Genomic DNA, 13,257 nt, shown 5'->3' on the forward strand with positions numbered 1-13,257 from the left:
GTTGAGTCACCCTTCCTGAGTACTGAGGAAGGGTCACTCGACCTGAAATGTTGACTGTGATTTCTCCGCAGATGCTGCTAGACCTGCTGAGCTTGTCTAGCAATTCCTGTTCTTGTCTCTGGCTTAACAGCATCTGCAGTTCTTTCACTTTTGATTCTATTGTAATTTAATTTCAAATGAAAAACTGCAAATATAAATTAAACTGTAGGACTTCTGACTTTTTAGAAAATCAGATTTTTATTTTGCGATTCTTATCATTACAGTTTACATTTGACTTCTAGCCCACTTAATTTTCCAGGATAGAAATCGAAGATTCTGAAGCTGTGGGAATTTCCAATGTTATGAGCAATTTAATTTCGGAGTTCCCGCGCAGTATCTTAACTGCCATTCCAAGTGAACTATTTTCCTCCTTCATAAACTGCCTCACACATCTCACCTGCTCTTTTGGAAAGAGTGCTGCCCTGGAAGAAGTAGTAAGTGTTTGTTTTTCATTTTACAATAACAGTTTTGCCTTAACACTTGACTTGAAGACAAACAGAGACTGGAATATTGTCACATTTCTGATGGACTTCTCTCTCAAAATTACAAATTTTCATTGTACCATTGTACAACCCATACATGTACTAGCCAACTCCAAAGGGATACGAATATTATCAACCTGGTTTGGACATTAATCTCAGGTCATTTTTCTGCACTGAGTATAGTAAACAGAGTGCAGCAAGAGTTCACCAGACTGATTCTTGGGATGATCTTTGAGGAGCAATGAGCCTCTGTTGTCTGGAGTTTAGAAGGACGTCAAAAAGTGAACTAATTGAAACAAATACAATTCTTGCAGGTTCAACAGAGAAGATGCAGGAAGGATGTTTCCCCTGCCTAGAGGGTCTAGAACATGAGTCACAATCTCAGAATAAGAAATGAGAGATTTTGGACTGAGATGTTGAAGTTTTTTCACTCAATATGTGGGAAATCTTTGGAATTTTTTACCCCAGAAAACTAAAGGCTCAATTATTGAGTATGTTCTAGACAGATGGTTTGATTTCTAGATATTAAAGATATCAAAAGATGCGGGTAGTGGGAGCAGGAAACATTTATAGGTAGAAGATCATCCATGATCTATTTGAATAACAAAGCTGGCTTATAGAGCAGAATTACCTGTTCCTGCTTCTAGTTCCGTTGTTCATGCTATATATCCAAAGAAATCTATATATTTGTGTGATAGGTATTGTTCTGCTCTAAAGAGAGAAGTTTATTTTAGTACAAACTCTTGGGGCCAGATTTTCTGATGACAGACAACCATGATTCCAGTGTAGGTGAAAGGTGAGATGGGACCCCACGGAATCCCTATTGTAGCAGTTTCCAAACACCACCATCCACCCACCCAAGTAACTATTCAACTGACCTCCTATTTACCCCTCTCACCCTCAACTACACCACTTACAGCTCCTAGACCCTAACCCCACCCCAGACCCAATAACCCTGTGACCTGCCCTCCTCTGGACCTATTCTGTACTTCCCTGTCTCTGGAGCCATTGTGGGCTCCCTGCCTTGTTGTGAATTCAGTTTGCCTCTCACTTTCCTCGCCGTCAAACCGTACCATCCTGTACCCTTCACTGGACTTTCCCACCTGACCTACTGTGAGCACTGAATTTCATACCCATCCTCCTTGCATTTGGATTCCTATCCACCTGGTTGCCTACCTACTTAGCACTCCTATCCCTTACCCCTTGATACCCTAACCATATGACATGTTAAACCCAGAACCTATTGACACTATGCCTTCCACCTGTCACCCTACCTCCAGGACACTAAGCTTTAGCACATCACCCCAGCATCTTGCACCTGGCACCCTGCCCACCTGGCATTTTATCTCCATGGTAGCCCACTCCATACCTACTTTGCATTCTACACACCTGGCACCCTATACTGTACCCACTTGGTACCCTAAACCCAGCACTCTTCCGCTATTCATGCCACCTGGCAACCTATTAATAACATTTTAAAATGAGACCCTAAACCTCCTGGCAGCTTGCCCACCTGGCGCCCTAACCCTCAATAATACTCCATGCCCAAGCCATCTTACATGCTTGGCACCATGCCCTTGCATGTACCTTATGTGCTTTTCATATGGCAGCCATTTTGATAGCTTCTGTCAGCAAATCTGAACCTTTGCATTTCGGAATATGGCAGCTACCTGCTATGAAAAGAGTGTGTGTTTTCTGCACTACAAAAGAACTCTTAAGATGAAAGTATAGTTCCAAATTTCTGGAAGAACCCTTATTTGACTCTCCTGATTTCCCATCAGAAGTGCAGAATGCTCTCGTTTCATAAAAAGAATTGATGAGTGGTAGTCTAAGAGAGATTAGCACTCCGTGGAAAATCCAGCAGGTGGTTTTTAATAGCTTGACATCATAGCAGGAAAGTTCATTTAAAAAAAAATTAAAAGACAAATAATTCCTCCAATGGCTTGACTGTTTATGGCAGAGATTTGCTGACCCATACAGATTGAAACCTGTTGTGCTGAATTTGAAGAAGTAGCACATAGGGTGCAATTAATAATCTCAGTCTGTTGGAATACTGATGTAAAAAATTGATTTCTAGTCAGAAATACCTCTTGCTGGAGATATATTCATGCGGACAAGTGAAGGCAAGATTAGACCTGCCTGTGAGATTCACCGCATTTAAGAACCCGCTGACACTCAGTCTGAGCCTAATCTGAATAGCTGTTTCAACAAGGTATTGTCGAGGGCTTGAGTCCCTTTAAACCATATTCCAACAAGAAATAAATGCCTTTTAACAAACAAGATTGAACAAAATTGCTAGGGATTTGAAGAGCGGTGCAGGAAGATGATGTTGGAAAAGAGGGGAGGAAAATAGTGGCACTTTTTCTTTGACAGTAAATGCTTTGTAACTGTGTTTTGGGACTTTCTTCACATTGCATGAGATTTGGATCCTGCTGTTAAGATGGCTTTCAGTAAGTTTTAAGGGGGTGTTGAAATAGTAGTAATACATCAGTTTACTCAGATTTGTAAACGTGTTTTCCAATTTTGGCAAATGTAGCAGCATATTACCATTATGCATGCAAGGATGCAGAAGTATATGTAGTTTATCGATGATATGATTTTCTGAATTCTTATTAAATGGGTTCCTTGCCAACTTCATCTCTTAATGTTACTATTATTTTTTAAATTTGATGTTGATGTTCTGTTAAATAAACTCTATTTGCATTATATTTGAGTATTGTTCACCTATGGTTCTGGTTATAGATGTATTGACCAAAAAGAATGGTATCTACTGACTTTTGTCTTTTTTATTTTGATATTCCTACCTACTGAAAAACGTATTTTTAACAAAGCAGATATGAAAAATTAGTGAGTTTGTGGTGACAGGAAGTGAGGAGGTTAAGTTTAGGAGTCAATTAGTTGTGTATTTTCATAACTTCTCAAGTGCTTGAGCTTACAGAATCATTCAAGATTATTTCCTTCTACTCTTGCACAACTGCTAGCCATTTCACAGTAGCATTAGCATAATCTTCAAGGCATTCTTCAAGAATAGTATCTAGTATGATGGTGAATGGCAAAATTATGGTTATCAAATGCAGTTGAAGAAACTACAAAAGATAGTTAAATTTATAAGTGAACTAAGTCAAATCCACAAATTTCGTGGTGTAGATAAAAGAAAATTCCTACTTCAGTGTAGATTGGCACAATTTCAGTTTTGCTTAGTTTCAGTGTATTGACTATGTCTCATGTAAGTTGATTTGCACCTTTCAATGTGTATACGTACATAATGTTATGAAGTTGGGTAGAGTAATTGTGAAGTGGAAGGCAGAAGGGAAAAATGTGTGGTTCCTTTAAGAGATTTGTGCTTTGTCTGTACTTGCATACATGTTTTTGAAAAAATTCTGAGAGCAGCAGCTTAAATTTTCAGTACAGAGCCTCAAAAAGTGAAATGAGCGTGTCAGAGCCTTGCAGGTGACAGGCAAAACAGCAGTCTTGTTTTGATATAACAAGGTGTAGAGCTGGATGAACACAGCAGGCCAAGCAGCATCAGAGGAGCAGGAAGGCTGACGTTTCGGGCCTAGACCCTTCTTCAGAAAAGAAATTTTCAGAAAGCTCTACACCTTGTTATCTCAGATTCTCCAGCATCTGCAGTTCCTACTATCTCTAGTCTTGTTTTGATGTTGTGACAACGAGTTTGAATTCGGCCAATTAATTTAAACAAAGCATCTAGAAACAGCCAATTGAATTTAAATCTGATGGTATTGACAACCTGAAACCAATCATATTATAAGAATTTGATTGTCATTACTGGTATATAAGACAGGGGCATTTGGAAAATTGGGGAGAGCCAACTGCCATCTGAAAGAGAGAGCCATCCGCCACCTGCCAGAGTTAGCACCATTCAGCTCTCAGAGAAAGCCCATCTAATTAATCAAAGGTACCATAGTATTTTAGTTCGGTCGTCATTGAAGAAATTATAGCGATAAAGCATCCCTGACAGCAAAATTAAGGGAAGAAAGGTGTTTATGAGGAGAGTGGAGACAACAGAATATTCCACAAGACACTCTGTGCGAACTTGGAGAGACTAAGTTATACTTTATTGTTTCTTATTAATTGGGGTTATATTAGTGGGACTTGTTTTTATTTAAACAACATTCTAGTAGAATTTAGACCAGTTAGGCAGTAGTTAGTAGTCTCCGGGGGAATTGTCAGTTTGTTAGTAATTTTGTTAATTTGTTCATTGTTGGGTTAAATAAGTAAATTGTTTCTTGTTACTTGTAAAGTGGAGATCAGGGATTTTCTTTCTTTTAACCATTCTTTTAATTGATTATGAGGGGAAAGGAGAGCTTCTCTAAGATGTTTTGGGGGTAATTATTAGAGGGGAACCCCTACTCCTGTCTTAAAAGACTGGAGCTTGTGTTTTAGTTTATTTATCAGAGGGGTTCAGCCATTCCCTGTCATTACATTTACTAATTTTTGCACAATTTTCAAACAGTGTTATAAATGTATATTAAATTATAAATGCTAACTTAGTGCTATAAAGCTCAGCTGCTACTAGAATTTGTAAAATAAACATATCCTGCTAAAATTAAGATTTGTGTGTTAGTTTTAATAATCCCTGTATTTAACCCCTAAGCATTCTCGTCCATATCTGTGGTATATTTTTCCTTTCTAGTACAGTTTTGGAGAAAGACACAGTCGTTCATTATTTATTCACTCAAATTAAATATGGAAGATTCAAGCTGTTCAAACTCTGAGGTCATTTATATTTATGGTTTTATTCAGCGAATTGCTTACTTTTGTGTCTTGTTTCTACTCAAAGAACAAACTGTATTGGCAATACCTCTTAAGATTTTGGAGTGCATTTTCACTGTAATTGTAAGACCCATATCAATTACAATTGTAGATCAGCTCTTTCAAAACTCAATGTAAAGTTTACCAGTTCTGATTAGTAACAAGATCCATTCCAGGTATAAAAATGTTTCAGTATGTTTTATAGAATTTATTGTGATTCTCATAACATATACAAAATGAACCACACTTAATACAAGCAATGACAAAAACGGGGGTTGCTGGAAAAGCTCAGCAGGTCTGACAGTATATGCAAAGAGAAATCAGAGTTAACATTTCGGGTCTGGTGACCCTTCACAGATGCTGTTGGACCTGCTGATCTTTGCCAGCAACTTCTGTTTTTGTTTCTGATTTACAGCATCTGCGGTTCTTTTTTTTAAATACAAGCAATGGTTGTTCTCGCTATTTGTCAGGATGCCAGTTGACCACACCGGTTTGACTTGGCACAGCTCTCTTACCCTACTGACTGAAACTGTAAAGCTACTACCCTCTGCATGATCAGAGATGTTTTAAAGTCTAATTGGCTTATTGTGGATGAACAGGACATGATGAATCTTGGATTAATTAAATAATATATGCCCAATTCCTGATTGGTTCCTACAAAAATAGTGGTCATTGTGGTAAATCTTCCTACTGTCCTGTCATTCATTTGTTAATATGCCAATCATTTTATATAAACATCCCTTTTGTAACAGCTTGTCCCTCCTAGCTTACCAATTCTGCAAACCTTTACGAAGATAAGATGGCACCAGTAACAGGTTAAGGCATCTGCTTGGAGAATGTTGTGACATCTCTTTCAGATTGACTGTCATCCCAAATATCTCAATTGGTACATCTAAGATGATACATTTAAGATTGCAAGAGTTTCTATAGAACCTCATTCCAGAAACAACCACCATTATTAAACAGAATGCAGTTTAACCCCTCACTCCCTTAATTAAGTCAAAATGATTAATTTTTGAAAAATAACTCAAATGTACACTGTAAACATACTTCATTTAAGTTACAAAATGTTTGAGGTTTATTCTGCAACAGTACTTTATTAAGAGGAACTAACAGCACAGTACAATTCTGCTTGTAGTTTTGATCATTGATATCGGAACAGTCTGATGATCAAAAACAGGTTTTTCCTACACTGACGTTGCAATGGGCTTTCAGAAAATGCTTCGGCGTACAGTCGCGGAGAGGCTATAATGTTTTTGTATTGATATTAAACTTGACATTATTTTGTTTCTATATATCTATGTTCCATTAAGTTGAGTCACTTACTAAAGAGTGACTGATGCAATATATTTATTTATAGTTGGACAAGGATGACATGGTGTATATGGAGGCATACGATAAACTACTTGAATCGTGGCTTACCCTTGTACAAGACAATAAGCATTTCCATAAAGGGTTTTTCACTCAACATGCTGTACAAGTTTTTAATTCCTACATTCAATGTCATTTGGCAGCACCAGAAGGCACAAGAAACTTGGTGAGTACTCTTTCAAGTTTTACTTTGTTTCATTTGCTTAGTGTAGAGGACTATGCTTCTCAACTGTCATAACACCTTGACTAAAATGAAGTAGCAAATCTTTTATTCTTGCCTTCTGGCCACTTTTGTTTCAGAGGGCAGCGGTACCACCTAAATTTTATTGAAGTTCTAAAATAATCTTTTGATGTGGAGCTGCTTTGGGTCTCATTATCCAATAATAACTGTATTTGCTTTGAAATTCTGCTGTTGGTATTTTTCCTTCATTGTTTGCTCCCTGTTGTTTTATTGTGTCTCCGGAAAATGTTGGCATGGAAACTAGATGCTCTCCACTGTAATTATTGCTCATATGTGAGTTGTAGCAAGCTACTTTTCAGATTTGACATTTTGTGGGTATAACAGCTGAACATTATCCTGTGCTCATTTGATTGATGGCATGTAACTTCCAGCAAGGTCAATGGAAATGTAACAAGGATGACCTTCGCTTTCTCAATCTTAAAGGGTTTAAGCCAAGTGTACCACTGCAACTGCTATTCCATCGGAGATCAGATAACAGCACACATTGGGAATTGGATGTGGAGATATGGGGGGCAGCTTGCTCAGTTACATTCTAACTTTATCAACTGAATGAAATGTGAATCATTAAATAATTTTGAATGGGGGAAAAGAAAACCAAGCGTGCAATACTTGATAGATAATTATGTGCAGAAAGAGGCACGGAATAGATCTGCTTTAAGTCACTTTCCATAACTTTCAGTGAATAAATACCACTTGTGCATCTAATTATGGCTTCAGGTTTATTGTTCTGCATAATGTGTTTCTGATGATTTATGTAGCATTGAAGTAGAATTAAGCAAAGTGGATTGATAAATAAACATTTATTTCACGCATTAAACTGATGTAAACTGGACTAGTTTTTGTTTTACCTGGAGACGTAGGTATCACTGTTAAGGCTAGCATTTACTGCTCATCCTCAAGCAATTGGTATTGAACTGTAGTCTTAACTCCTTTAGTAAATGTAGTGTTGGAGAGGATGTTCCAGAATTTTGACCCACTGACAATGAAGGAATGTCAACATAATTCCAAGTCAGTATGGTGAATGACTTGGAAAGGAACTTGCAGGTGTTGAAGTTCCCAGTTTTATACTACTATTGTCCATCTTGTCACAGTTGCACATTTGGAAGGTGCTGTAAAAGAAACACTTTGTGAGTAACTGCAATCCATCTTGTAGAAAGTGCACACTACTACCTGTGTTACAGATTAAACAGGGTGTTTTGTCTTGGATGGTATTGAGCTACTTGAGTATTCTTGGAGCCACAATAATCCAGGCAAGTGCCAAGTATTCTAACATGCTCCTGATGTGGAGAGTTAGGAGCTACTTTGCTGCCATTACTCAGCCTTTACCCGGCTCTTGTAGCCACAGTATTTAGTTAGGTTTTTGGTAAATGATAAACTGCGAGATGTTGATGTTAGGGAACCTGAGATGGTATCACCATGGTATATACCATGGGGAGATAATTTAATTATCTGTAGTTGGCGACAGCCATTACCCAGTACCTAACAGCCAAAGGCTGATTGCTGTGAGCAAATATGGACTCCTTGTGCAGCAGAATCTGAGAAATCGTGAATTGTACTGAACGCTCTGAAATTTTCAATGAACATTCCCATTTTTGATCATATGTTGGAGAGAAGGTAATTTGATGAAGCAGCTGATGGGGGTTGGGTCTAGTATATTCCCTGAGGAACTCGCATAGCATTGTAATGAGTAGCCTTCTAACAACCCAAATCATCTATATTTCTATTAGCTATGTCAGATTTTGGGATTCACTTTAACAGTAAGACGTAAGTCAGTTACAATGACATACTAAATTTGAGAGAGTATGTCTAAAAGTTTACTAATCCTGATTAATTACAAGACCTGTTCCAGGTATAAATGTTCATCCAAAACTCTCAACTTAAGTTCTTCATAACAAGTACAAAAGAAATGATATGCAGTAAAAGCACTGGTTTCCAGTTGGTTCAGCTTGGGACCCTGAATGGTGGGCATGTCTCTTGTTGAATGAAGTTCTCCTTCTGTCTTTGGTTTTCCTTTCTTGTGGACTGAACTACTAAAATGTACCCCTGCTAGCGACTACCACCTGTGCTTAATCAGTGGCATCTTGAAATCTAATTGGCTTGCCAATATATGAATAACACTTGATCAATCGTCGATTGAATATGATAATGCCTGATTACTAATTGAATTTATTGAATTCATTGAAAGTAATGGTCATCTTGGTGACATCACTTCCTATTGTCTCCTGATTTCTTTCTTTCTAAGATCACCTCTTTTTGGAAACATATTGCCTGTAACAACTTTCCAACTTGTTACATCTTTTACGTCTTTACTGATAATTGGTATTAATAGAGTAACTGGTGTGACTGCTTAGCGCATGTAGTGTCACCCCCTAATAATTAGTATCATCCCAAATGCCCCAATGAATATATCTAAATATTGTCCAAAATCTATCAATATCCTATAGCTAAAAGTACCATGTATGATTCTGTAATAACCAATTACTAAAACTGAGATAACAAATTTCAGTTGCAAGCTGCAACAAAATAACTAAAAGTTATGCAACAGTCTGTTTCATTAACTTACAAAATTAAACCAGTTTAAAACATAGCTGTGTATTTGATAAAAGCCTTCTCCTTAACATTTTTATATTTGTTAGCCAAAGTTTACATTAGCTTGAGTTCTGAAAGCAACCATGAACGTATGGTCTCAGTTTTGACTTGGGCCAAATAGCTATTCTTCTTAACAAAAAGTGTTTACAAGTAACCACAATTAAATAAAATGTGATACCTCACTTCCTTAATTGAATCAAAATTAATAATTATGGAAAAATCTACAGGTATGACTTCACCTAGTGGAGAATTTTCCTCCCTAGCTCCCACTGGCTTCAGTTTTGCTGGTTCTCCTTGATGCTGCACTCAGTCATGTTCTGCCTTAATGTGTAGGGCAATCACACTGGCTTCACATTTGACATTCAGCTCTTTTATCCATGATCTTTTCTCTGGAGTAGGGGAGTCCAAAACTAGAGGGCATAGGTTTAAGGTGAGAGGGGAAAGATTTAAAAGGGATCTAAGAGGAAGTGGTGAAGGCTTGTCAATTACAGCATTTAAAAGACATCTGTATGGGTATATGAATGAATAGGAAGAGTTTAAGAGGGATATAGGCCAAATGCTAGCAAATGAGAATAGATTAATTTAGGATATCTGGTCAGAGTGGACAAGTTGGATCGAAGGCAGTTTCTGTGCTGTACAGCTGTCTGACTCTTATCTATGACTCTGTAGTACCAAGAATATAATGAGGCCTGGAGTGGCCCTGGCAGAACCTGAACTTGGCAACAGTGAGCAAGTTATTGCTGAGTGAGTGTGGTTTGACAGCACTCCCAGTTACATCCGCCATCATCTTCGCTGATAATTGCAAATAGACTGATAAGGCAGTTTTTTTAATTTGTTTGTTTATTGGACAGGAATCCCCAGAACCAAGTAATTGCTTCCTTGTTTGCTGAGGTTAAGGTAATTAGTTGGCCACTTGTCTGTATAGTGCAGCATGAATGGTTTTAACTAACTTTTGTGGGTTTTCATCAATTGATAGATGTTTGTGAGGCCAGGAAACCAGAGGTTAGTTCCTTTTATGATCCACGTTGTTGTGTTCAATTGAGTATCCACAAAATGTGTATGAGATATTTTATGCCAGATTTGTGTGCAATACTCTGCACAGTATGGTAGGGCAATTGCTGAGGTTCACCAGTTGTCCAGAAAGATCCAACAAGTTTGGTTAACAGGATGTTTTTAGTTTTGATCAGAGTTGTTTTCTTTAGATGCTTGTGGACAGACAAAGTCCCATCTCAAGTTGCTGTCAAATATGTTGGATTGGGATTATGCTTTAGTTTCATTTAGGTGTTTATTTTTCAGTACTGGTATTATGTAGGTGAACATATTGGATACAGTTGCATAGAGTTTCGGTGAGAGATTCCATGTAATGTAGTAACCTGTCAACTATGAAATGGCTTTACTAAGGATCTGTTCCAGGGTGCAGATGGGTGGACCTTGGGTGGCACGACAGATTCGTCAACATTCTAGCAATAGTACTGTAAGACCTGTAGTCCAGAACTTGCTGTGTCTTTAGCCAAGCTGCTCCAGTACAGCTACAACACTGGTGTATACCTGATAATGTGGAAAATAGCCCATGTATGTCCTGTGCACACAAAGCAGGACAAATCTAGCCCAGCCAATTATTGATCAATCACTCTACTCTCAATCATTGGTAAAGTGATTGAAGGTGTCATCAACAGTGCTATTAAGCAGCACCCTGCTAAATGCTCAATTTGGGTTCCGCCAGAACCACTGAGCTCCAGATCTTTATAGTTTTGGTTCAAACATGGACAAAAGAACTGAATTCCAGAGGTGAGGTAAGTGTGGTGGCCTTTGGCATCAAGGCCGCATTTGGCCAACTGTGGTATTGAAGAGTCCATAGGAATCGAGGAAAGCGCTCTATTGTTTGGAGTCTCATCTGGCTCATTGGAAGATGATTGTGGTTGTTGGAGGTGAATCATCTCAGCTTCAGGACATCTGTGCAGGAGCTCCTCAGAGTATTGTCTTGAGTCCAAACATCTTTGGTTATTTCATTTCCCTCCTTTATAAGGCCAGAGAAGTGGTGATTGCACGATATTCAGACCCACTTGAGATCCCTCAGATGTTGAAGCAGTCCATGTCCAAATCCAGTAAGACCTGGACAATATCCAAGCTTGAACTGAAAAGCAGCAAGTGACATTCGCATCCCATACATCAGGCAATGACCACCTGCGATAAGGGACAATATAACCACCACACCTTGACATTCTGTGGCATTACTATCACTGAATTCTCCCCCGGCATCAACATCCTGGGGATTACCATTGATGAGATACTGAACTGAACTAGCCATATATAGTACACTGGCTACAAGACCAGATCAGAGGCTAGGAATCCTGCTGCAAGTAACTTGCCTCCTGACTCCCCAAAGCTTGTCCACCATCTGCAAGGCACAAGTTGGGAGTGTGATGGCATACTCCCCACTTGCCTGGATGAGTGCAGCTCCAGCAGCAACTGAAGAAGCTTGACACTTTCCAGAACAAAGCAGCATGCCTGACTGACACCACATCCATGAACATCCATTCTCCATTGGATTCCATTTGCTACTGATCAGCCCATCTGACTATCCCATTGATATCCTCTTGTAACCTCTTGTAACTCCTCACTGTTTACCACTCCACCAGTTTTCATATCATCAGTGAACTTTGTGATCAACCATTCTGTGTTCAAGTAGAAATCGCTTATGTATCCCACAAACAGCAAGGGTCCAAATGCTGCAGAATCCTACTGGACACAGGCTTCCAGGCTCTCAAACTCCCCTTGACCATCACCGTCTGCTTTCTGCCACTCAGCCAATTTTGGATCTAATTAACCAAATTTCCTTGGATCCCATAGGCTCTAGTCACCGATTCAGACCTTATCAAAGCCTTGCTGGTTGAAGAAGACTACATCATATTCAATGCCCTCATCCATACACCTGGTCACCTCTTTGAAAACTTCTCTCAAGTTGATTAGGCATGATTTCCCCTTAACAAAGCCATACTGATTCTTCTTGATTTAATCTTTGCCTGTCCAATTGCAGGTTAATTCTGTTCCTCAGGATTGTTTCCAATAGCTCCCCCACCACTGAGATTAGACTGATTGGGCCTGCGGTTTCCTGGTTTACATTGGGCTGTTTTAAAAGAGTAGCAGGTCATGAGGAAACATTTTGTGGCATGCATACTTAGAGCAGTTATTTGATATTGGAATCTTTAAGACAGCTTTTCTCTGGCAGTTTTCCTGAGCTCTCCATTGATTTCCACGTTTGGAGCTAGGTTCTCTGACCATTACTATATTTGCCCATCTACTTTCTTTTGTTGTGAATTTTGCACTTTTTTTCCCAAGTACGTTAGCTTTCTATACTAAAGAAAGCTGTCATCATTGCCTTAGTCCATCAAATATGATTTCAAGGGTATAGCATTGGTGGATCTATGTACATAATGTATTGATAACTTGTCACTCTTGTAAAGCTGTCTAACTTTTACTTAATCGTACCTCTATGTGGAACCCTTTGCTACCATGCCTAAACAATCTGTTTTGAATGTGTGTTAGTGACTTATTTAGTTCTGCAGCCAAAAGAGCTCAATCTAGATATTTTCTAATCTAACCAGTTCAGAGATGATACACATTTCTGGAGCATGTAGGATTTGAATTTGGGCCTCCTAGTTCAGAAGTACGGACATCACCACTGCACTATAAGAGCCCTTCAGCCAGGAGCTCAGTCTCGTCCTGTTCTAATGAGGTGACTTCACATGACCAGGTTCCTCT

The 13,257-nt window shown here is 38.8% G+C and overlaps 1 protein-coding gene across 2 annotated transcripts in view; it reads left to right on the top strand.

The window, feature by feature from the left end:
- xpo4 (exportin 4) overlaps positions 1 to 13,257 on the top strand; it is a 121,451-nt gene that overhangs the window by 68,477 nt on the left and 39,717 nt on the right. For both annotated transcript variants that reach the window (XM_048597559.1, XM_048597560.1), the window contains exons 9-10: positions 299 to 473; positions 6,655 to 6,831. In XM_048597559.1, coding sequence (XP_048453516.1) covers positions 299 to 473; positions 6,655 to 6,831 — 352 coding nt within the window. The remainder of the gene's footprint in view (positions 1 to 298; positions 474 to 6,654; positions 6,832 to 13,257) is intronic.

This window comes from Rhincodon typus, chromosome 6 (genome assembly GCF_021869965.1).
Source record: "Rhincodon typus isolate 14 chromosome 6, sRhiTyp1.1, whole genome shotgun sequence".
Classification (NCBI taxonomy): Eukaryota; Metazoa; Chordata; class Chondrichthyes; order Orectolobiformes; family Rhincodontidae; genus Rhincodon; species Rhincodon typus.